Consider the following 26719-nt stretch of genomic DNA (forward strand, 5'->3'; position numbering starts at 1 on the left):
TTACAGGCCTATAGCGCTATTGGACGTTCTTGGAAAAGTATATGCCACGATATTACAACAAACGTTACTCAATTGGATCTCAGAGTCACAGCACATAGACCCGAGACAATCAAGCTTCGTGAAGGGGGTTGGATGCGGTTTGGATCTGTTAATACTAAACCTAATAAAAATGGAGGCTATAAGAACGGGTGGCAAAGTGTATTTGGCACTCATAGATTTCTCCCACGCATTCGACAGTATTGACAGAGAAATTATCTGTCCCAAGATGAAACGGTGGAAATGTCCCCCAGGCCTATTGGCGACCATAAACAAGCTACAAACCGGAACCAATGTCCGGATCCATTTAGATCAATTTGGTCCCTTTTTGGCTGTAATTCACACATTTTGCGGCATTAAGCAAGGATGCCACCCGGCATCGATTATTTTCAACATGTTTCTCTCAGACATCGGTTACACCTTGGAGAACGTGTGTTCATTTCCACCTAAAATACAAGAGAGTCATGTGAGCTGGCTGTTCTGCGCCGATGACCTAATTGTTCATGATGCTACTCCAAATGAACTACAACGAAAGTTGGAGGCTGTAGGGAGGTATGCAAAAATAACGGACTCTATTTCAACAACAAAAAATGTGAGATTTTGGTCTTACAAAATCTGAGAACCAAAACAAAATCGAATGGTAAATAATTTAAATGGCGACTGGGAAACAAAATCCTAAAAATTGTGACTAACACCACATATTTGGGGATGCAGATCAGTTCTCACATCGACGATAGTCCTTGGGCAGAAAAAGCAAAAATCAAGTGTCGACAGTTAGCATGCCAAGCGGTCATCACCAAAAAAAAAGGACAATTTTCCTTGCGACCTGTAATAAACTTTTACAACCAAAAAGTGGTTCCGGCTTTGATCTCCGGAGCAGAGTGTGCCTTGGGCTGCGCATATGAATTATAGGCATCGCTTAAAAATATACTCTGGGTAAAGGTTTTACAGCTTCCGAAGGGAACCGCAACGATGTGTCTACTATATGAGTTAGGGCCCATATCTATTAATGCACAAATATGCTTGAACACATTAGCTCTCTATCGTAAAACCACAATGCATGATGTCGCTCCCCAATTTGAAATTTTGAACAATCCTGGAAATGGTAACATGGAAAGCTTACTAGCACTATGGTCACGACAATGTGAAGCCTTGCTCGAAGATCTGGAAACTGACTGCTTAACACTCCAATGCAATCCGAACTCAGTCAAAAACAAACTTTGGAGGCTTGATTGGATTGCAACTGGAGAGCAAAGGGTAAGCCAAACAATGATGAAGCAAGCACCATGTGAAGTGAGAAGGTACAATGAACTCTCAGCATACGTGGAACACTTCCCGGATCATTATCGAAGATCCTTATTCCTGTGCTTCCGACAAAATGCCTTTAAAACTAAGGAAACATTAAGTATATGGACAAAAAAAATCGCAATCAGGATACAACTTGCAGATTTTGTACTCAACATAAGGAAACCTTCAAACATCTTGTCCTGACAAAACGCTTAGTGACAGTCATTGAAAGGGATCAATCACTAAGTAGTGAAGAATGGTGGCAAATGATGTTTAGTGGGTCAAACAAAAAACTAACTTAAGCCTTAATTTTCCTTTTGGAAGACATAAGAGAGTTATGTCTACCACAAGTAGTGGATTTGAATAAACAAAACACAGGTGACTGATGATCAAAACTTCTGGATAAAATCACAGATACTAAAGAGGACTTGTTGATAAACTTTGATGCACTTAAATTTGGAGACTCAATGTTGAAAGGCATGATGCGGAAAAAACTGCAACTCGTCTTCTTTCCATTTTGTTTTCTTTTTCTCTTGTGTGCACCTCTGTATTTCTAAAGGTTTGTATAAACCGTACAAATTATTATTTTTTTTAAAAAGCAAAAATATATTTACATGGCAATGAGCCCCTCGGTTCTCAGTGTGCATAAGACGCAGTTTCTTGCTCACCAGGAGTCAGTTATTACTGGCCAGTGGCTGGTGTCCAGTGCCCATTTTAGAGGCCTGCTGTTATTTACCTCCCTGCCTCTTACACTATGTACACAATTATGTTGCTACTTCCATACTTGCTGGCATCCTCCCACTTCCTTACTACAGCCTTCTCTCATGTGCGATTATCGATCTATTTCAATTTTCTCCACTCAATCAACACACTCCTTATTGGCATCTCAGGTCTTTGGGCAGCCCACGTATCGGGACCTTCTCAAACCTTGCCCACAATATACTTAGTATTGTCCAAGCACATCTCGAGGCCCTCAAACACACAAACTTTACATATGCATTCAATACCTCAACTTCATAGTTTGAACACTCGTTTACACACGTTTTTCCTGTTTTAAATACACACCACTCCAGCCACAACGCACACTATCTACCTCTTGTCTTTCACTATTTTTTGATCAATCACTTCCAGCAGGCTAGGTGCCTGCGTTACCTGGGAGGGACTAAACACTCGTGACAAGGTTTAAATGGTTTGCGACAACTCTGGTGGTGAACTGGCCTAGTGTAAAAAAATTCAATAATAATAAAAATAATTGAAATGCGCAAGAAAGAAACCTATCAAACAGTCACGGTTAATGAAACATAGTCCATGTTAGAGAAAACCAAACTTCAAAGGCTGTGAGAATCGCGCTCCCCAAGTTATACATTATTGTCAATTCACTGCTTACTCTGACAAGGTCAATAAACTAATCCTATCAGAAAGGGGTAGGGGACCCTCTCAGTTTGGGGTGGGAGACCTATCTAGTTTGAAGCCAGAGTCCGTCCTAATCCAGAAAAGGTGGCAGTTGCAAAGACCCCAATCCCTGTCCCTTCTGTATGTACCTGCATGAATGAAAAGAATACCATCCTTCCTTGCCCAAAACCTGTCCCACACAATGCTGGGCAGCGTCTTTCTGTTTTCCCTAGGAAAATTCAAGGTGCAGCAGGCTAAACTTCCAAACTACCAACCGACCACTGCACTGAGCAAGAAATCCGGGAGAAAGTCACACTATAGTCTGTCACTTTCAGCGCCCTACACTGAGCGTACATGGAAACCGGCAGACAACACAACACACAGAGCAGGCCTCTCTGTTCACCAGCAAGGAGAACAACCTTACATGCAGCAAGCACCTAGAGCAGTTGCAATTTCTCCAAAGACAAGCATTTCTTTCATGCAGAGAACTCAGCATGCAAGACCACAAAAAGCATGCAAGACCTGTATCGGTCTCACGTGCTAACAGGCCAAATAATGGCTTGGTCTGGCCCCTAAATCCAAGAGCAGGCTCACGTGGGCCAATTTAGAGGTAGCCAATTTTAAGGCAGAGGTGCAGACCCGCACAAAAAGCCCAGCCCTCGGGACAAGAGCCAGGGCTATAAAAGCACACAGGCTCTGTCTAGAAGTGTGGAAATTTGGAGAAGGAGCTGCTGGAAGTTTGGAGGAGATTGGCAAGCAAAATGAGTTTTGGGGAGAGGAGGGATAATGAGAAGAAATTTGGTATGGAGAGGAGATTCTCAATAGGTGGCGTGTGTTTTGAAACCAGAGGGAGAAGGAAAGTAGTATAATTGTTTACATCAGGATGAGGTGCTAAGAGATTTAATGGGGATCATCAGGTAGTGGAGATTGGGAAGGAGACTGGAGAACATCAGCAGGTAGTCAATGAGCTAGAGGAGGAATTTGGTGAACCTCAGGAAGGGCTATGATTGTGAAGGAGATTGGGAACATCAGGCATTGTCAAAAAGGGTTACGGCCGAGGTCAGACAAACTGAGAAAGCAACAGGAGAATCTAAGGAGAAGGCATATTGCAATTTAGACCAAAAGCTTGGAGAGTATTGGTGAATGCAGAAGGAAGAGTTGGCTGCAGATTGGAGAGGAGGGTGGTGACTGGAAAGGAGAAAAAAGGCAATAGGAAATTAAGAGGAGTATGGAGGTGGTAGGAGGAGAACGTCATCAGGTGAGAGGCATAGAATGCCCTTGCTTGTTGAGGTAACACACTAGGAGAAGGTAAACGAGCAGTAGAATAGAAAGGCTTGAGTCAGCAGGAATGCCACAAGGCAGGAGGTAGGGAGAAGGCCCAATGTGATGGGGTTGGACCCAAGGCAGGAGGAGATAGAAGCATGTGCCATGGCATCGAGGAGTGTCAGTATAAAAGCAAAACTAGTGAGATGATCGAGGGAGGAGTCCTGACCATAGAAAGGTTGACAGTAGGCTATGCTGACTTCACTAGTGGGCTCTCAAGAAGGCAAGCCCAGTGGGCTGCAACAACCTGTGGAACAGATTCTCCAAAACAACCTCCTACTCCTCAAAGAGACCCCAACAACAGCAACAAGCACAGTAAGACCAAGCGAAGGTGCTCAAACCAAATTAGAGGAAAAGGCAGATGAGAGAAAGGACAAGAAAAATAAGAGCAATGCCGAGTCTAGGCCACTGTGACAAAAGGGCAGAAGGAAGTTTCAAGAACCCCTTATGCATGCAACGACATATGAGACGAAGGGTTTGAAAGAGTGGCAAGCTAAAGAGAATAAGCGTTTGGTAAACCTTAAACCACACCTGCTGAAAAGAGCAGGTTGGAAGGGAGAAACTCTGGTAAATTGATCTTGCCTTTGATACTAAACAGAGAATGGAACTGGGGACAGAGGAACTCCAAAACATATTCCAGGGGTATAATTATTACTTCACCAACCTGTGTAAATAAAGGCATGGTTAAACAAATATTTCCGTCTAGTTGGTTTGTTGCTCTCCCATCACCAACTGACAAAGACAAAAGAGAAGAGTCAATGATCGCTCTCTACATAGATGCAGAACCAGAGTTCTACAATCAGCCTCTTTAAAATCTTCTAAAATCACATGAACCATCATGGCTAAGGCAAAAAGGAAAAACAAATATGGAAAGTAAGATTCAAAAGCTTAACATATAGATTCTCATGAACACTTTTCTTCCACAATGTTCAATTTGAAACAGTAAAAAAAAAAAAAAAAGATTTGCATTGAAAGGTACACAGGATTTGGTCCCACCAACCCATGTCAACCTACCTTGCATCGAGGACATTTTTGGGCATTCCTCTGTCCATGCTCAATTTCGTTGGCCCAGTGGCGCAAGAGCTTGTCCCCCTTTTTGTACTCCTTACAGTTCACACCTTCATGCCAGGGGGAGTGGCACTTAAAACACCAGACAAACTGGCAAGTTGGGCACTGGATCTGCATGATAGAATAAAACACTGGATGAAATTTAGCAGATGCCATGTCCAAAGTTAACTATCAGAGCAAACATTAATATACCACACTGAAACCATTCACTCTACAATAAGGTGATTGAGGTTACAATAAGAAGGTGGGTATGAATGGCAAAATTAATCTGCCTAAAAATAAAGCATATGTGGTAAAGAGATTTCTGAATGCACGTTTCATGGAAAAGGTAAACTCTCATATTGATAAATTGCATAGCTCTCCAAAAGTAAAAGCCAAACCTACCTCAAGAAAATGACCATTCTGTAAGCAGTGGAATAATTTAGCAATTGTGCTCATTCTTAAGCAGATAAATATGCCTGAAACAGATCTTGGATCGCCTAAAATGCTACCATCAGAAGATTAAGAAAACTTAATGAAACAAAAAGTCATTCAGAAAGGATTTGCAATCCACAGAGTAATGCAGTCATTAATGAAGGGCACACATTTGAAACGCCTTTATACTTCATCAAATATGCCTGATGTGAAGTGACCAACAACTCATCTGCAGGGGTGTAAACTCATTTTACTATAGTACGGTTCACTAGTTACTTAATAGACACATTTTTTGTATCTTTAGAAATTGCAATTTCAACAAAATGAAAATATTAAGTTTGATTAGTTTATGAAGAAAAAAACTATCTGAAACATGCACTTACATTGATAAATGTCAATGTACAGTTTCGAAAATCCATGTGCAAGGACAAAGTGGGTGCTCATAAGAATACGATCGGCCACATTTGGTATGGAGATATGTTAAGAACAGAGTAGAGGTTAGATCACAAGAGATGCATCTATTTTGGTATACAAATATTAATGGAAAAAAAATGTATGATTAAAGCAGAGTTTCCAAGGAAGTTCGCTTGGCAAGAATGTGGACTGGAAATTTCGATTCAAGCCAAACTTGAAAGCAACTAATGTCGGACATCTTTCTAGAGCGGGGAGCAAGATATGGCCTGCAGGGATGGTAATTGCCAGTAAACGTGGTGCAAAGGCTCCCAATTTGCGGGTGAAGTGCGCTGTTGTGCATGTGAATGTAGCCCAGCAGGCTCATTGCACTTCCCATTTGCTATGATTAATTGATGCTGCAGTGTCTTCCGCTTTCGAGATTCTTTTACCTTGCAACACTCCAGTCTTTTCAGTACTCCCTGGATCATTTCTTTGGAAGCCTAGATGTAAGGAGTGTCGGCCCACAGATAACCCTCAACTTGCCGCATCTACTCCCCAGAAACAGCCATGTAGAAGGCACATTTCTTTCTCATGGGATATCCCTGCACATCCCTTTTTTTTCTCCTAGTCTACCCAATACCAGTGATGGATGGCTCATGGCTAATGAGTACACTCTATAACTGAATGTATGAAGAGCAAGGTTGAAAGCATGCAGTTCATGTGTGAGAACACAGACAGAGAATAGCCAAAGGGTGGAGAACATGGCTGAGTTTGCCGAGACTGGTTGGAGTATGCAATGTAAATTTGGCATTATCCTTATTCAACTGCAATTTAAGGTTTACATTATATAAAGTCATATGCATTGTGCACCATCCTTTTGTTAATTTGTATAACATTGTATAATTATCACACTGTTTAATAAATGGAATTGCATGTATGTGGAGCCTATGGTGGGAATGTAGTTTTAATATGATCAGCATTAGAACTTAACAATATTTCAACCAATTTAAGTTTAAACTAAATATAAATTTGCACCAGCTTTAATTCAAGTTCTACCAAGGCTGAACAGATTCTTAATGGCAGACTGTAATCCTCAACATCCTACAGCTCGGAATTGTGTACTATGTGTGAACAAATACCTACATAAATAAAGGAAATAAATCAAGATAGCACTGGATAAATTGACCTATTCAAGATAAGGCCCCAGAGTGCAGACATGCAAGCCCTTCTGCTCATTCAGTCATGCAGTGCCTGCATCCCCTATGTGCCAGATAAGGCTGGGGACGCAAAACACCCCCGACCTTGCAAGACCCATTTGGCACGCAGGCATTTGTACTGAGCTGTTGAAGGGACGCCAGCTCAGGAGCAAGCAACGCAGGAACAGCCCTTTAGATGCTTGCTGCAGCTGAAGAAGCCCACCATATTTTCACTGGCTTGTCCCCTCCTATAATGGATGGCGGGTCAGCGCCCCGTCATCCATTATGGCACAGCAGCCTCTGGTTTCAACAGCTCTACTGGCATCTGAGGTGCTACCAAAGCCAGTTCCCTACACCATCTTGAATATATTTTTGAGCAGCACGAAGATGGTGGCAAATGCTCCTTAAAAGGCTGTTGAGGAAGCATGTGGGAATCTATAGAATATGGCAACACAAATATTCCACCAGTTAAAGTCAAACACGTTTCTATTCTCCTTAGCAGGACTTTTCTTAAAATCACCAAAAGATGTGAACTAATGAAGAAGGATCTAACCAGTCTCTTAACATGTCCCTGAATGTAAATGTCTAGCCTATGTGTACTGAAGTATTGACTATTCACTGTGTCTCAATCACACACATTTCTGTTAGCTGGAGGTCACACAAACGTGGTGCTGAAGCACCAACTCTCTTTTGGAATATTACTAGCAGTGCCATTCTCATAGTGTGCCTCGGTTCATGAAATGGTCCACCTGCATCTGCTTTGTCTGACAACTAAGATTTCTGGCAGCAGAAGTTATCAGTTGATTCTAGAACACAGCCATTGGGTATATTCTTCAGGTGGCACCAACTGTCACCAGAAAACAAAGAAGAAAGGGAAGAAAGACACTGAAAATACAGTTGTCATGTGGTAGAGGTGTGCCATCTTTGTTAACCCTTTTCCCGATTGTGCATCATTTTTCTTTTTTTTTTTTTTTAACCTTTAGTAGCATTATTCGCTTTTCAAAGTTATGCAACTACACAAAACATCTATAAAAGGATAAGATTTTGAAGTGGGAGCATTTCACTGCCGATTTTAATTTCAGAAGTAAACTTTTTTTGTTGGAAGTGGAAAATTATTTTTTGATAACCATCTCTTTATAATCCATACTCTTTTGCATCTAGCCCATGACATTTCTCTGGCAACTTTTTCTACGGTACTCCTACAGAAGTTCAGTTTTTCAATGCTTGCAAGATCTAGCTCTGCAGAGCAATGTGCTTATTAGTAGGAGCCACCAATATATTTGCAGATCACATGATCTGCATACTTTTGTTTTTCCCGTTCTTCTAACTTCTTACGATTATTGATGGGAACACATTTGCTAACATTCACCTGGCAATACAGCACTTCTAGAACCTTACATTGATTTCCTAGCCCACTCCCATTTTATTTTTCATTTTATTAAAAAAACATATATAGCTTTAACCAAACTGATAGACAATTAATAAAAGCGGCACAATAAGAGGCAATGATGAATTTACAATGTCAATTAAGATGCCGAAAGATGTGCTTTAGGAACACAGCGGAAAGCGTGCAAAGAGGGGGATGGGCGACTAGAGAGGGGAAAAAGTTAGTTTTTGGGGGCGAGCAGAAAAAAACAAAATAAAGAGGGAGCGCAAAAGGGAATTAGGGACATCCAGAAGGAAAAGAGACGGACAACGGAGAGAACCTTACATTATAGATTTCCCTGGTTCCTCCCTATTTACACCACATGTAATTCTCTAGATGCTGCATTACAAATCTTACCTCCCAGACACCCATTGGGCCCACCCTTAAACTGCTCTATACATAGTTTCAGACCATTTTCTTCTACTTGTGTGGACGAGTATTGCCCACAATTGACCTAGCTTACTTTTCTCATCTTCCTTACTACTTTGTGATGGATGAATATCTGCTGACACATTCTAGAGAGCGTTGATTACCCTTGATGTAAAAGCATACCCCACACAAGATAGAATGTATATTAAAGATGCACATGGTTCCACAGCTCCAGCCAGTTCCACCTCCACCATTAAGATAGGCAATACTAAAACCTCTGCGTACTGCTCCCACCTTAATACTGTGCTCTTTTACCATTTGGATCAACTAGGTTAGGTGAAAGTTGCATATCTCATTAGCATCAGCATGCCCCCTATTTGCAAATGTCTCACTGTCTTTGAACTATTAATTTCTGCTGCATTTTTTTTTTAAGTAGCGTACCTATTTTTATGAAAAAAACTAGTAGTAAATAGGTGTGCATGCAGTGAAGAGACCATAAACGGTTGTGGCACCAGGCCAAAAAGACTCAAAATTACTACTAAAATCACAACATTGCTGTGATGCTCCAAAGGAGGACAAATGACCATCATTATTACTTATAGAATGCTTGTACCACTGCAGCCCTTTGTGGAGCAACTGTGCAGGTGAGTGTCGTTCCCATACTATTCCTCCCCCAAACCTCCTTTTGCGCATTTTAAAAGTAAATTTGCTACCCCACTCGCTCACCGGGTCGTAGCCCGTGTGTTTCCCTTCTTCATATTCCACCTCCTGCCCATCCCTCCCTCCCTTCCTCCCTCCCTCCCTCCCTCCCTCCCTCCCTCCATCCCTCCATCCCTCCATCCCTCCTCCCCTGATTGGTTAGTGTTGTTATGTTAAGCCACCCTCTAGAGCGCACGGTCACCCTGAGGCATCTTGGCGCTGAGGGAAGGAGGCGGCAGCCAAAACCCGAGCAGAAACTCAGCCTAGAATAAATATGTTTTAACAGCCTTTCTAAAGGCTAAGTAATTAGATATTTTCTTAATGACCAGCTGGAGGTCGTTCCACAAAACCGCAGCAGCTATAATGAAGCTCGACCTCTAACCCATACCCGCTTGTAGGTAAGCAGTACCAGCCGGTCAGCCGAGGCGGAGTGCAGTCTACGGCTGGGATAGTAATGGGCAAACTTAGCCTGAAGGGATTCGGCACCCTGATCATGGAGGGCACAGTTGACTATGCACAGTGCTTTGAAGTTGATACGTTGGGTCACTTGGAGCAAGTGTAAGGCTGGAAGCACCAGAGATACATGAGCTCCATAGGTAATGCCTGTTGCCACACGCGCAGCTAAATTTTGCAGTCGTTGCAACCGTTGGATGAGGCCTTTCGTTTGTGCCAAATAAAGAGTTGCAGTAGCCTAGCCGGGATATCACCATGGCTGTCACCACAGGAGGACGCAGGGGGCAGGAATCATGGCAAGCACTTTCTTTAAAACTTTTAACTGAAAGTGGCCAGATTGACATACCGCAGCAACTTGCTTGTTCATAGATAGCGATGCAGATAAGATTACACCCAAGTTTATCACCTTGCCCACCGGCACAGGGAGAGGACCCAAGTATGAAGGCCAGAAGGAGGACACCCAAAGTGTAGTATCGGGGGGACAGCCCACAACCATCACCTCAGTTTTGTCTCAGTTCAATTTGAGCCAGTTGCGGTTCATCCACTCTCCCACGGCCGCCAGACACTCCCGCAGGCACGACATTTCAGTCTGATCGAGATCTAATCGGATCAGAATCTGAGTGTCGTCGATGTACGAGTAGCATCTGATGCCGAAGGAGCGGCTCAAACCCACAAGAGTGTTTTGTATCCATCTGCGACACCCACTGCACCATTTAGGTACCTAGTGCAGGCGAGTGTCGTGCCCATACTGCCCCCCCACCCCCGCATTTTGGGCTGGTGTGTTTCCCTCTTCATTTCCTGCCACCCATCCTTCCCTCCCTCCCTCCCTCCCCTGATTGGTCAACGATTCTCATGAATATCATAGTGCTAAGGCAGCCCTCTGTCCATTGCAGCCCCAAAGCTAAGGGCAGTCCCTACAGGCAGCCCCAGGAGGTGTCTGCAGGTGTCAACAGGGGAAGCAGGGTACCAACCACTCACAGTATAATCGCCAATCACTGCTACGAAAAACCTAACCCCAAATCCCACCCACATATTTTGTACCCGAGAACCCACTTTACCTCTTGCCCGGATGCCACACCACGCCAACATCAAGCAGCATGTTAAGCAGTGCCTTCACCCTACACCTGACTGCAGTGGTAAGCCCCACCTATTCCCAAAGCAGCTACCCACAAGTTCCCCACTCACACCTCGACTCACCCGAAAACAGCATTAGCACCTGACAGTATCCACATATGCCAAAAGAGGAACAGATAGCCGTCAACCTGCATCAACAGACAAGGTAGAGAGAATCTACTGATAGTGACTGCTACCACATCCTGCAATAAGTAATCTAACCACTAAACATACAGTACATCCTCTGGGGAATCCAGTGTGAACATAACTTACATTCTTACATTGAAGTATCTATTGTACGGTGAAACCTAGGCCGTTCTCCCACTATCTAGGAATCTCAAATCTAGGTGTATTTTTATTTTATCACTGCCTGCCATTTTGTGAAACCTAAGCCTTTCTCCCACTATCTAGGATTCTCGAAATCTAAGTGTATTATCTCACTGTCAACCACTCTGTGAAACCTAGGAATTTTCCTCCCATTATCTAGGTATCTCGTCATTGCTCGTCATCATTGAATTCTAGGCCCTCCTGTTACCCAGGAACACCCAGCAAAAGCTAGTAATTATAACCAGATCACTGCCCAAATTAACCAGGAACCCGTAGTCTACCTCCCATACCCAACTGCGCCACACCTTCCAACGCGTAGTACCCCGCCTAGACAGTGCACCCATAGATAGAGGAACACCTGAAACTAACACTCCAGGTGGACAGCCATCCTTAGAGGGCATCCGGCTATCGCAACGCAAGAGGATAAACCTCCATATTATCCAAACACAAGGCCCTACAGGTAGGCATCTGCCCCTTCAACCTCAATACCCAAACTATCCAACTACCAAGGACACAAAATGCCCTGACACAGAATTGGACGCCACCAAAGAGAATCGGAACCAGGATCAATCCAAACAGATCCACACCCTCACTCGCCTCCAGTAGAAGTCATCACAAATACAGAATGCACCCCAACAAACAATACCACCAACCGAACAAACATCATAAGAGAAAAATTCCTTTACCTTACATCGTACCTCGCGACAACTGCAGAACCTCGACACTTCAACGCCACTAACATGTCAAGACAAGCTGAGAACCTATTGGAACTCCACAAAAAAAAGAAGAAAGGACCCAAGAAGAGAAAGGTATGATACCAACGCCCTTACTCCCTATAACACAAAAACACAAGGGCACCGTCAACAACCACGTCAAAAAACTAAACGACTAAGCAGCCTCCACGGAACCCCAACCAATCTGTGACAACACAGAAGCACTCCAACTGAACACCCACAAGTCAAAACAAGGATCAATAAACAAACCTAACCACATCAAAAATATCCACTGCAATCTAATCAATGCTAGGTCAATGTCCAAACATGCCACCAAGATCCACGACCTCCTATGCGATGGAGGTACCGCCATCCTATTCATAAACGAAACATTGGTAGATGACAAATAGAAAATCACACTCCATAACTGCCTCCCTGACAACTTCAAGTGCACTCAAGCAAACAGGAAAAACAAAAGGAGGAGGAGGAGGAGGAGGACTGGCAATAGCATACAACATCTGAAAATTAAAACAGGAGACCCATTAAGCATCGAAAACTGTGCATCCCCCTTAGCCTATCAACAATCCCCAAAACAAACCTCAAATTCATTCTGGTGTTCTGACCACCGACATACAATGCAACCTTTGTGGACGCCTTCACGGAAGGCATCGCCAACCTAGCCATCAAAGAGGAACACTTGATAATCCTTGGTAGCTTCAACATCTGGTCTGACGAAGAAACCACAAATACACAAGAATCACTAGCCAAACAACTGAAGACAGAGAAACTACATAAACTAGTCAAAGGAGCAACTCAAGTGGCGGGACATACACTAGACTCAATCTTCACCAACAAAAAATCTCATTACCACGGGACCACCAATACAGAGCCTCTGAAGCGACCACCTCATCATCCCCTTCGTGATCACGCTGACTACACCAACAGCTAAACAAACAGACAAACTGCCAACTATCATGAAAAGAAACTGGAGGACCATCAAAAATAGCAACCTAATTGAACTACTGGAAATCAACAAACTACCGGAAACAGCAATGGATGAAGCTGACCTTAACAGAAAAACAGAACTACTTCACAAGAGGATCATCACAACAATAGACAAGATCGCCAAGGACAACCCTTTCACCCCATCGCACAAAAGAGCAACAGCAAAATGGTATACCCCGCAACTCAGCGCCTTGACAAGAAAAAACAGGAAGCTTGAACTAATATGGAGGAATAGAAATGACAAGGCCAAGAAATGTCAATTCCAACAACAAATCCACTCATACAAAAAAGAAATCCAAAAGGCCAAAAAGAAACACTTCAACAACAGAATAACCAAAGCTCCCAACACCCAAAAGAACTGTTTAAAATCATAAACAAAATGAGAAAAAACCCTGGCTGCAACACCGATACCTTTGCTGAAACTATGCAACGGCCATGCAGACCACTACAAAACAAAATGAGCACCATCAACAGATCATACAAAGCAGACCAAGCAACCTCAACATGCAACCCACCCATCTGAGGATTGCCAGAAAAAACTCTGAAGCTTCCCCCAAATATCAGCAGAGACATTTGCAAGCTGGTCAACAATACCAACAACGCAGGCTCCCTCATGGATTCCTGCCCCCCAGACATACACAAATCAATCCTCACACAAGGAACACCAATGGAATACTACAGAAACCTTTTCAACCAATCAACTTCAATAGGGAAAGTACAACAATCTTTCAAATCAGCATACATCAAGCCACTCCTCAAGGACACATCAGGCAATGTGGAGGACCAACTACAGACCTATCTCCAACATTCTGTACCCAGCAAAACTACTCGAAACATACATCTATAGAACACAAGAATTCATAGAAGAACACCTACTGCTGGATCAGGCACAAGTAGGCTTCAGAACGATGAGGAACGGAAACGGCACTGCTTTCAATCTGGGAAGATCTAAAGGCAAATGCAGACTCAGACAAAAGTACAGCTCTAATACTGCTGGATCTCTCCGCAGCATTTGCCAGTCAACCACAACATCCTCATTGGGCTATTGAAAGAAATAGCATTACTGACCTAGCCTTATTATGGATTAAATCCTTCCTAACAAACAGAACAGAAACTATATGGATCAAACCTTTCAAATCCACCTCTAGGGAATCCACCTCTGGAGTACCACAAGGATCATCTTTTTCCCCATTGCTTTTCAACATATAACTGGCTCCACTAATCAAGCTCATTAAAAAACACGGCCTCACATGCTACACTACGCTGACAACACAAATATTCTATAAAATCCAAGACACACAGGAAGCAAACAACGCTGGAAGGCTGCCTACAAGAACTCAACGCCTGGATGAACTCAACCTCAAACTCAGCCCGGGCAAAACAGAAATAACCATCATATGCAAAAGCAGAGAAGACAACCACTAGATCCAATGGCCAACGGAACTTGGAACAACGCCAGCTCCATCAAGGATAGTAAAGAATCTGGGAGTTTTGATGGACAACAAACAATGGAGCCACAAGTAAACGCTATAATCAAGAAATGTTTCTTATTCCTATACAAAGTAAAAAGGATCCCACCATTTCTCTCTTTCACCGCCAAAACATTCACCATCATCGCACTCATGTCCAGAGTAGACTACGCAACAGCCTATACCTAGGAATGCCAGAACGACTGTTAAAGAAACTCCAGCGCATCCAAAATGCTGCAGCCAGACTCCCACGCAAACAACCACGAAGAGAACACATTATCCCAGCACTGAAAATGCTACACTGGCTACCAACAAAACAGCGAATGAAGCTGAAATTAATGTGCATAACGCACAGAGCAATCCACAGCCAAGGAGCAGAGTTCCTAATAGAGAAAATAAACGTCTACCACCAAACAAACCACTCAGATCAAGCAACGACATCCGCTTAGAACCAAAACCATACAACAAAAGAAAATTCTGAGGATCTTTCTCACCTGGTACCAATAACCTGGAATGAGCTACCAAAAAACATCCGTAACACAAGGGATCATCTTCAATTCAGAAAACTACTGAGAACTTGACTCTTTGCTCGAGAACCAGGAGGAAACAACTAGACAGCATATATGCAGCGGGAAACAAGAATCCCACAGAGGGAACCCATCATCCCAAACTTAATCGTCCCTAACCGGAGGGCAGGGGGGAGGATCCCATTACCACATACCGCTAGCCCACAGAGGAAACATGGGCAGTTAACGACCACCCACACAGAAATGGGCAGGAAGGGACCAGAATCCTCTAAACTAAACATTGCCAGCACCAGGGTGGGGTGTGGGGGGCCATGCCTGCTTCAGCCAGGTACACAAATCACTAAAGTAGCAGAGGGGAAACTTCCACCCCCCCATCACACCTGCCGGCTAGGTGGACAAACTACAATACCAAACTCACAGGATCCACATAGATGTGGAGTAAAGGAACACAAAGACTAAGAGGAAAGAAAAAACCCACTAACCCAACTATAAAACCTCAACTTTCCCCATACACTTCTCACACAAACCCATAGAACCACTTCTCTACACAGCAATCCGCATGTTTTTCACCACACTGCAACAACAGACAAACACATAACCTGTATCAATAGCACATTGCAACTTGCACAGACCCAATAACTGCACTCAAGCTCAGCGGACGGTGCAAACCGAACTGACAGCTCGCACTCTCCTAGTCCCACTACACCGCACCCCTCCTTTTCAGATCTGCCACAGCGCCTGGGGACCACTCCGGTGGCGACGGTGCGCGGTAGAAATACCTTTAACATTAACAACAGGAAGGTGAAAGTACCTGCAGTATTTAAAGGCGATTCCCAAACATTCAATCCTAAAAGAGCAAAACGTTTAAGCACACATACCTATACCACCACGTAATGAAAAACGAAAGTGTTACAACAATCAAAAATAACAATGCTGTAAATTCAAATGGGACAAATAGACAATGAATACAGATTGATTAAATACAATACACCACACTGGCAGGATTAAGAACATGTCGATCATGGTGACTTGGTTTCCCAAATTGCTACAAACAATAAGTTGTAGAAAAACAATAAAGACCTAGTAGGCTATATTTACATGTACCCCTATGTGGGCAACATTAGACCATCACGATTATTGCATAGAGCCGCGTGGGACAAATTACACCACGACCGAATTAACAATCGTAAATATTAAAGTACCATTATATAGAGTATCGCATGCTTAACACTTTTGAAAGAGACAGTCCCTAAATTGATAACAGATGTATAATATGTGTAAATCATAGCACGCCTTTAAACAAGTGTTTCTAGGCGCGACAAGGTAACGAAGACAGAGGGAGGACAAAACAACTATCTTACTAGGCCTTGTGTCATTCAGATCATGCAAGTGCGGGGCGAGAGGAAAGCGAAATGTGCCAAGGAGGAGGAAGCGAAATGCAAACAGGGCTGTAGTGCTGTAAGTAAGTGCAGCCAGCGCTGGCTAAGTTCAAGGAGGCAGTGCATTGTAGGGATACAGATACAGCCCCTAAGTATAACGTAGGACCCAGAGACAGTGCAGGGGCTACTGGTCATGGAAGAGCCTGGAGCCCAGTGAGGTTCAGAGGGTAGCCAGGCAACCAGTCAGTGTAGCTGACCGGTGAGAGAAAGAGAAAAAAAGAGGGAGAGAGAAAGAGAAAAAGAGAGGGAGGGAGAGACAGAGACAGACAGACAGACAGAGAGAGACAGATGAAGCGAAAAGGAAGGCCTTGAGCTGTTTCCAGAACCTCAGGGGGTCCTGCTCAAGTTTGAGAGGGACAGGGAGGCCATTCCAGAGGGAGGCACCCGCAGAGGAGAGAGATCTGCCCCCCCCTCCACTCTCTGCCTGGAGAAGCGTCTGGCCCTCAGAGTTTGAGGTGGCTGAGCGAAAGGCTCTAGAAGGGAGGTGTTTAGGAAGAGAGAGAGAGTTGGATGTAATGCAGTTCCCAACCCCAGAAAGCTTGTGGACTATGCAGAGGGTCTTGAACATGATGCTTGCAGTCGCTGGGAGCCAGTGGAGAGATGTCATGGCTGGAGAGATCTGATCCGTGGCAAGTCTCACAGTCCTGCTCTTGATTAGTTGCATAGGGCGGAGAGTAGAGGAAGGCAGATTGAGAAAGAGGCTGTTGCAATAGTCCAGCCTAGAGAGAAACAGGACTCTGGACACTGTGAGCTTCTGGGGGAAGTGAGAAAAGGAAGAATACCTTTGAGGAGGTGCAGCTGGTAGTGGGCCTTCTTGGAGAGGTCTGTGATGTGAGGAGAGAAGGAGAGAGTGGAGTCGAAGAGGACACCAAGGATTTTTGCCTTACAGGAAGGCGCAGGGCAGAGGCCCAAGGAGGGCGGCTAGAGAGGGAGAGGGAAAGCAGGCGTAGGGGTCCCAATGAGACGGATCTTGGTTTTACTGGCATTAAGGCAGATATTGTTTAAGGTGCAACACTACTGAATCGCGGATCAACAGTCAGGAATGAGTGAGAGAGGAGAGGAGGCTGAGGGGAGTCTGAAGGAGAACCAAGTGTCATCCGCATAACACTGAAAATTAGACTAAGGTAGAGATGAGGTCGCCCAAAGGGGCCAAGTGGACATTGAAAAGCCAGGGTGAGAGGTTGTAGCTCTGGGAAACACCACACATGGAGAGAGAGGTGGTGGAGAGAAAGGACCCAAATTGAACCTGGGAGAGTCGTCCATGAGAAAGGAGGTCAGCCAAGCCAGGGCCTGATCTGTGATGCCCAGGTTAGCTGGGAGATGGACAGCCTTTCCAGGAGTTTACCCAGGAAAGGAGTGATGGTGATTGGCCGGTAGTCTGGCAGGCAAGCAGGATCGGGAGAAGCTTTCTTCAGGAGGGGGTGCACAGGGGAGTGCTTTAGAGGGGAGGGGAAGTTCCAATGGCAAGAAGAGTGATTTCCGAAATCAGCCAAGGATGGAGCGAAGGTGCCAATGTGGTTCTTGATGGTTGTTGGAGGAGCAGGAGAGCACCTGCTTGGACGACACTTTCATAGACCAACTGGTCTAGAAACGTCACCAGGCGTGATCGCAGAGAAGGAGGACAAAGGAGGAGGAGGAGGAGAGGTGGCCAGAGGGGGGACAGGAGAGGTAGAGGAAGAGGGGAGAGTGGACAAGATGTCCTGAGATTTAGTGGTGAAGTGAGAATCCAGTGCCATGCAGAGGGCCTGGGAGGGAATAGGAGAGGTGGAGACTGCAGTAGGATTGGCCAGCTCCTTGCAGATTTAAGAGTTTGGCCATGTTGTTCGAGGCCGCACTTCTTGGACAACACAGTCTATATTGCCTTTGGAGCAGATGGCAGGCCAGTTTGTCAGAGGATAGGCCCGATGCCCTCCACTTCCTCTCAGCCACCGTACACTTACATTTAAGGGTGGCGAGGTTGGAGTCATACCAAGAGTTGCACTGGAGATAGGCTTCAGGTCGATTCCCATGACAGGAACAAGGACATCCAGAGTGTTAGAGATAGAAAGATGCAGGTTAGCGAGGGCTGTGTCAGAGTGTGAATCAGCCGCAGGCGTAGGAGGAGGAAAGAAAGTAGCGGGAAAGGCCTCCACTGCCACACGCTTCATTGGCCAGATGACCAAGAAGGCAGGTGTCAGTGCTAGGGTCGTCTTCACCTGAGGGGTCGAGAGCTTCAGGTGGGAGCAGGGCAGAAAGTGGTCAGTCTACGATAGAGGAGTGGTGAGAGGGTTTGATATGGGGATGTCTGAAGAGATGAGAACATCCAGGGTGTGCCCGGCAGAGTCTGTCGGGCCAGAGGGTAGAATAGAGAGAGAGAGAGAGAGAGTGTTGCAGAGATTGCAGAATGGATGTTGAGGTCTCAGAGGAGAAGTTGGGAGGTAGAGGCAAGAAGAGAAGAAGAGAGGTCAGCTCACTCAGATGAAGAGGGTAACCTGGCCAGGTGGCCTGTACATGGTGGCAACATTGCCAGGAGAGATAGAGCCTGCAGAGCAGGCATTCCAAGGAGGGGTAAAACTGCGCAAGGATGACTGTGGCATGGACCTACTCTGGAAAGATCAGGGCTACTCCACCTCTGGGTCAGATGGTTCTAGGTTCAAAGAGGATCTTGTAGCCATCGGAAAGGAGAGTGTCAAAGCTTGTGACAGAGCTGGCCGTGAACCATGTCTCGGTGAGAGCGAGGACATCCAGGTCCAGTTCTTCAAGGAGCTGGCAGATATAAGAGGAGTGTTTGGAAGCAGAGCAGGAGTTGAGAGTAGCGACGTGAAGCTGGTTGTCACATTTGAAAGACTTCTGTGGGGGGTGGGGTCAGGCTAGAGTTGCGCCCTGTGGAGGTGGTAGAGGGGCCCGAGAGTCGGCAGAGGAAGAAGGGGATGGCAGAGTAGCCAAAGAGGATGAGGAGGGTGCCAGAGAGGTAGCAGATGGAGGAGGTGGCGGAGGAGCCGATGAGGTGCTGGTAGGAGTAGATGGAGGAGGAAGGAAGTTGATAAGACACAGGAGACTGCCATCGTAAAGCAGGAGTTTGGCCTGAGGGTCCTGCACCAGGACGGTGCCATTCAGATAGACAATAATGATGGTCTTGGAGGAGTAGAAGGCGGCCAAGAGGACCTCCCACTAAGTGCCACCATTAATGAGAGAGGAGGAAAAAGAAGACTGAACAGAGACCATATGAGGGCTCCATCGGTCTGGAGAGGGAACGATAAAGAGGATATCAGTAAGAGTCTGTCTGGCGGAAGCACTGATGTGGGTATCAGCGATAGGGAGGCCTGGGTTGGAGACCAGGATGTCACTCTTGAACTTCTTCCTTCTTGACTTTGTGAAAGAGTAGCAGTTTGAAAAGATTGGGAGACGGAAAGCACCATAGAAGGTGCATGTAGGATGTAGGAGCGAAAGAGAGCAGCCCAATGCTGCACAGCACAGGACATGCTCTGTATGTATATTTCTGTGCCATCAAAAATTGAATTGCATCAAGAAAAAGGACATCTAGCAAAAGTAAGGGAGATCAACATTACAGCGTCATTGCCCTAAGAACGAATTAATCTCCCAATTAAAGTTCAATCCAATCTGAATTAAGCTGTGAAAACGGATGATACACCAACACGGTCACTGTGAGCTTCAGGTTAGGGACCCACAAACAGGGCATTATTTCCTAGAAAGCTCAAATAGTGAAACCCTGCTACTGATTGTGGCCATTACTAAAAATAGGTCACCAGAGGATTAGCAGAACTCTAGTTTTTAATCACCCAAAGATGTTCAGGAATGTGATAATTTGGAGTCTGATGGAAGAGTTTATATAATACTAGTTGCATGGGCAAACAATCCTATAGATCAGATAAGATGAGGTACAATCAATGTGCTCCCTAATTCCATCTGCCTTATCAAAAGAGAAGGATGTTTAAAATATATTTTAATGTGTGGTGCATGGTTGCGAGCCTTGCACAGCACACAGCTAAAGAATCCTTTGGAAGAAGCAGAGGCATTAGTGACATTTTACACTTAGTGTTGTCACTCATAGAAATGAATCATTGAGATTTGGAAGCCTTCTGAAAGTCGATGTTAGATTGGCAGAACATTCAATGACTCCATCTTGGACAAGCAAATATCAGTGTTTTTGAAAATTTCTACATATGGCCTGATGTTCATTCATAGAGGTAGTGGTAAACTCACCATATCCATGCCAAGGTTATCCAAACCAGAGGATAAAGCTGCATTAGACGGACTGTAGATTTACTTCAAAGGCTAAATGCGTTTGGTTTTTTTTTTTTAAGACCACGGCCTGAAATTCGTCAAAAAGGTTAGCGACTTCCAGGTCAAAATGGTCCACAGTGCCACAATTAAGCCGGCATTTCAGACATCTCAATGAGGACTCCTGTGACAGTAGATTGAGGTATTTTCTTCCTTCCTCAGCACCCATAAAAAAGTGTCATGCATGATGCTGCCTATTTGTTGTCCGATTGCCAAATGCTTGATCACATCACCCTCATCTTCCTTTCTCTACAATTGCTTCCGATTCAGACATGCACTAATTAGGTTGTCTCACCTATATAGCTTATGTCAGGGGCTATAATCATCTAACAAACTAAAAATAGATGGCGGCTCTCAGGCTACTTTTAGTTCTGCCCTTGAGATTCTGTTATCTTGTAAAAGCAGCCACCTCCCAGAGAGTTGACCCACAACTCTATAAGAGTTACCTCATCACTAGTCTATTCCCTAATGCTATGTCCTTCAGGAAGTTGTCTTCAGCTTTACTTTGATGCCATTGTCTGCCTTTTCAGTTCTAATGAATGATGTCTTTTTTTTGTTCTTCATGTTACTATTTAGACTTGTGCATTTGTTTTATCCTCCTAATTCTTGCAGATTTGTCAAACACCCACCAGGAGAACACTGCTCATTTTAAAAAAAATACAGTGTAATTAATGGAAGGTGATTAAAGAAGTGTGTGGGGATTCATTTTGGTCCACAACCTCCTTGTCCAGACCCCCTCCTTCTGTATGATGACTGTTCTGCTCCAGTAATTCTATCCAATCACACTAAGGTGATGATAGCTCCCCTGTAAAGATCAGACATGGCAATATACATTTCAACAGTTGTCCTCCGTAGTAGCATTCAGGGATGCTTCTAGGACTGTCTCAGATTCTACTTTGGGCTTCAAGGTGGAACCGAATGATTGTGCCATTATCACTGTAATCCCATTGGAGAGGCCATCTAGGGTAGATGAGCTTTAGTTAGCAACCACTGAACTATCAATCATCCCTTCCGGAAAAGGAAATGATATCCAATGCTCATTCAAAGTATTAAGCTTTGCTAATAAATCTTCGGCCTTGAACCGGAATGCCATTGGTTACAAACCCAGAAACTCAAATACAGAGAAGTGAATCGGTGTTGTAAACAAGATCAAAAGGAGCTATCCTCTGGCTCTAAAGCAAATATTAAAAACGGTTGTGCAACGAAAAAGTAGCACCACAGTCCTCTCCCATTGCAAATAATTATCCAGAAAGTGGTGTATTGTGCACCTACCTGGGGTATCGAGACCTTGGTCTGCAGAGGAAAAGAAAACAGGAGGCACAGAAGTGGGGAAAGGTGGGCAAAGAAGGAGCAGGTAAAAATGAGCATACAATGTTAGGAAGTGATTCCAGGAGAGATGGAGGAAATTGTAATGGTGTGTGATATAATGGATGCGTGTAGATTGCAGGCATCTGGCACAGAAGAAAAGCAGAAAAGTGAAGCGGAATTCTAGGTTTGCCTATAACGAGAGGCCCAATCACTAATGGGGCTGTTTCTTACAACATATTAGGTAGTACTTGCAGGAGGTGTGGGGCTGAGCTCCAGATGTTCTTAAGTGTACCCGTGAAGCATGGGGAACCATTTACAAAGGTTACGATTTACAATTGGAAGAAGAAAAATACAGGAAGTTAATACAGGGATTACTAAGCCCAGCTACCAGAGAGGGCATTGTTACGGGTTGATTCAGCAAAAGAAATTCAATAGGCAGAAGGTGACATTACAGGAATAGAAATTGAAGGTGACAAAATGAGATCCAGTCACCCAGTTTGGCATGTGCAGAGTGGCAGCTCTAAGTGGTACTGTGTGAAAACAGCACGGGGTGGAACTGAACCTGCAATCCAATACACTGAAAAAAGCTCTGTGCACATTTCCTGGCCATGCAAAAATCCATTGCCAAAGCAATTATGACTTGTTATACTACATAAACACATATATAAAGTAAGAAAAGTTTGCTCTCCGTAGTGACCAAAGTACTCCTAGTCCATAGTCCACTTTTTCCCATACTACCAGGACTTCCATCTAATGAGCAAGGTGCTGGAGTACTTTTTTATACCACCAAAAAAAATAATGGTCCTCCGTTTTTACTGTTAAGTGGGGTGCATGCATGTCCACAGCAATGGCTCCCCAGACCTCTTGGCTTTGCGCTGCAGGTTTTTGGCTGCACTTGACTGGATAAGTTTTTATGGAAAGGCGGGTGGGCGTTTGGCAGAAAGTGAACTATGGCCTAGGAGTACAATAGTCAATAAGGTGGGTAGTTTTATCCTATCCGCTTCCCTCCAAACTGGTGTTTTGAGCCTACAATTAACTTGGCTAAAAATGTTATTCGGCATAGTCTGGCTGAACTGGACACCCACTCTGGAGATGCCATCCATGCCTTAATGCTTAAAAAAAGCAGGAGAGGCTTGTTGAGGGCATCCGAGGGGACATGCCGCTGGAAGGCAATTGAAGTTGCCTTTGAGAGAGGGAGATAGGGAGAGATAGAGAGAGAGATCGAGATAGATAGAGATAGAGAGATAGGGAGATCCTATAGCAGTGGGAGCTTTTAAACAGGGCCGCTTTCTACTATGAAAGACAATTCAGCTATGCCCCGAGATGCCCGTCTTCCTTTCAATAGGTCCCAAAAGGTAACAGCCTGTCCGATCGTATCCACGGAGTAATGTTTAACAAAAGTGTGGATAGAAGCCATGTGGCTGCTTCACAAATATTCCTAATAGGAACTCCCCGTTGGAGGGCGGTGGAAGTAGCCACGCCCTTAGTGGAATGAGCTTGCAACCCTTCAGGAGGGTCCTTACCCGCCAATCGGTAACACTCAGTAATATGTGAGGATAATCCACCTGGACAAGGTCTGTTTGGTAACAGCCTGGCCCAAACGGTGTCCAGCATATCCCACAAAGAGTTGATCGTCCACTCTGACCCTGGACATCCTAGAAATATAAAAGGTCAGAGCTCCCCTAGGATCCAACCTATGGAGTCGCTACTCTTCCTTAACAGGATGAGGAGGATAGAAACAAGGAAGAACCACTTTCTGACTCAAATGAAATTCAGACACTACCTTAGGTAGAAAGGAAGGATGTACCCATAGAACAACCCTTTCCTTGTGGAACACAGTAAAGGATGGCTTAGATGAAAGTGCCTGTAATTCACTCACTCTGCGAGCGGAAGTAACCGCAACCAAGAACACTGTCTTGAAGGACAACAATCTCAAAGGACAAGAGTGCAAAGGATCCAACGGAGCACCCATGAGAAATTTCAAAACCAAATTCAAATCCCAAACCGGCACCTGGAAAGGGGACGGTGGGAATACATTAGTTAGTCCTTTAAGAAATCAAAGGAATCTTAAAGTAAGAGCATTCTTCAGACGAGCGCTTAAATATAGACAGCGTCACCAGGCAACCTTTAATAGTCCCTACACGAAAGCCCCTGTGGGCCATAGAAAGTAAGAAAGACAAAACCATAAGAATAGAACACTGAAAAGGATCCACATTTTGTCCTCTGCACCAGTCACAAAACTTGCGCCAACGGTACAGGGATTTTGTGCTGGCCTTCTGTCTGAAAGCAACCCCTCCATCACATCATCCGGGAGTTCCCAATCCTTATATCTCAACCTTCCAGATACCAAGAGTCCTGACCTCTGGAGGAAGAACCTGACCCCGCTCTCGCGAGAGCAGATCCTCTCGGTAAGGAAGACGGCGTGGAGGGCAGATGGACATTTCGAGAAGGTCTGGGTACTACGCTCTCCTGGCATAATCTGGAGCAATGAGGATCATGTGGGACCTGAACCTCTGTAACCTCCGTATCACTTGAGGAATGACGGGGACTGGAGGAAACACGTACAGTAGTGGGAATGACCAATCCACTACGAACGCGTCTCCTAAGGCTCCTCTCGGAGGAAATTCACTTGAGCAGAATCTCTCGCACTTGCGGTTGGCTCTGGTGGCAAAGAGATCCACTTGCGGTGTTCCCCAAAGGGCGAAGATCTCCTGAAGGACTTCCTGAGCCAACCCCCACACGTGAGAGACCGTGCTCTGCCTGCTCAGAGCGTCCGCCGCCGCATTTTTCGTCTCCGGCCAGATGAACTGCAGAGATCGAAATTCACTGCTGGATGGCCCAGAACCAGAGCTGCATTGCCTCTCTGCACAACGGGAGTGACTCCACCCCCCCCCTTTTTGTTGAGGTAATGCAGGGCCACTGTGTTGCCCGTCATGATCAGGACACTCTTCCCCCCCCCGCACAGACGACAGAAAAGCCTTCAGGACTCTCCTGACGGCCCTCAGCTCTAACAGGTTGATGTGGAGTTTGGACTCCGACGGAGACCAACGACCGCTGGCGGTCAAGGCGCTGGCATGCGCACCCCATCCTGTGAGGGAAGCATCTGTCACTACAGTCACCTCCGGCCATGGCTGCCAAAACGGCTCCCCCTTCATCATCAGGTTCCCTCCGTTGGCCCACCACAGAAGATACTGGGAGATCGAGGGAGGAATCTGAATGGGATCCGACATTTTGGCTCAGAACTGCAACCACTGAATCTTGAGGACCCATTGCAGGGATCTCATCCGCAGTCTGGCCTCTGGCACCAGAAAAATGCAGGATGCCATGAGGCCGAGCAACCTTAAGAATTCGAATGCCGGGAGACTCATCCGCACAATGTGATGAGCCCTCACCTTAGGAGGCGAGCACTTCCCCCAAGGACGTGTCCAACACAGGCCCTATGTATTGGAGCTGTTGGGAAGGTGTCAGATGCGACTTCTTGAAATGGAGGGAGAAGCCCAGCTTGTGGAGGGGGCGGCAGGGGAGGCCGAGGTAATCCAATGCTTGCTCTGGAGAGCGCGCACAAATCAGCCAGTCGTCCTGGTAGGGGTAAACGTGAATCCGCGCACGCTGCCACCACCACCATTAGCTTGGTGAAGACCCTCGGGGCGGAGGTCAATCCGAATGGCAGGACCCGAAATAGAAAGTGCGAGTCGCCAGTTGCAAACCTTGGGTACTTTCTGTGCTTGGGATGAATCGGCACATGAAAGTAAGCATCCTGTAGTTCCAGAGATACCAACCAATCCTGAAGTTGAAGGGCCTTGAGGACTTGAGAAAGAGTAACCATCTGGAACTTTTCCTTCCTGAGAAGTTTGTTCAACCAATGCAAGTCCAGGATGGGTCTCAATCCCCTTTTTTTCCTCGGAATCAAAAATAAGAGGAATACCAACCCTTGTTCCTCTCCGCTACAGGCACCAGTTCTATAGCGCCTTTCTCCAGCAGGGTCAAGATTTCCAGCACAAAGAGCGGATCTGGAAGCTTCAAAGAGTTTCCCCGGTGGATTGTCGTGAGGCCGCTTTAGGGAAGGGAAGGCAGTAGCTGTGGGCTATTGTATGCAGAACTCACGCATCCGAAGTAATGGCTCGCCACTCTTTGAGATGATGAGACAGTCTGCCACCAACCATGGGACATGGCCTCATGACTGTTTTGAAGCGGCTGCAGCAGTACCTGAAGGCAAAGAGGCAGCTACCCGAGTGGCTTTGGCACCTCCATTTCCCCGACCACCACAGGTACTTTTTCGCTCACCCCTTTGACTGGCGGCCCCTCTCGTTCTACCAAAGGCAGAGTAGTAACAAAAAGAACCTCCCCTCCACTGCTGTCCCCTACGACGAAAAGGCAGAGGTTGACACACAGCTGCACTTAAAGATTTTGCCGCAGTTTGAGGTCTGCAACCTCTCAAGGCTCTCGTCAGCCTTGTTGCCAAACAAATGTGCGCCATCAAA

At 45.3% G+C, this 26719-nt stretch overlaps 1 protein-coding gene across 1 annotated transcript in view; it reads right to left on the minus strand.

Annotated features, from left to right (window-relative positions):
* The window catches only part of RNF217 (ring finger protein 217), a 737705-nt gene that overhangs the window by 425541 nt on the left and 285445 nt on the right, over positions 1–26719 (minus strand). Inside the window, exon 3 of the mRNA XM_069607522.1 lies at positions 5053–5217. Coding sequence (XP_069463623.1) covers positions 5053–5217 — 165 coding nt within the window. The remainder of the gene's footprint in view (positions 1–5052; positions 5218–26719) is intronic.

The sequence above is a fragment of the Ambystoma mexicanum genome, chromosome 4q (assembly GCF_040938575.1).
Source record: "Ambystoma mexicanum isolate Mex_15411 chromosome 4q, UKY_AmexF1_1, whole genome shotgun sequence".
Taxonomy (NCBI): Eukaryota; Metazoa; Chordata; class Amphibia; order Caudata; family Ambystomatidae; genus Ambystoma; species Ambystoma mexicanum.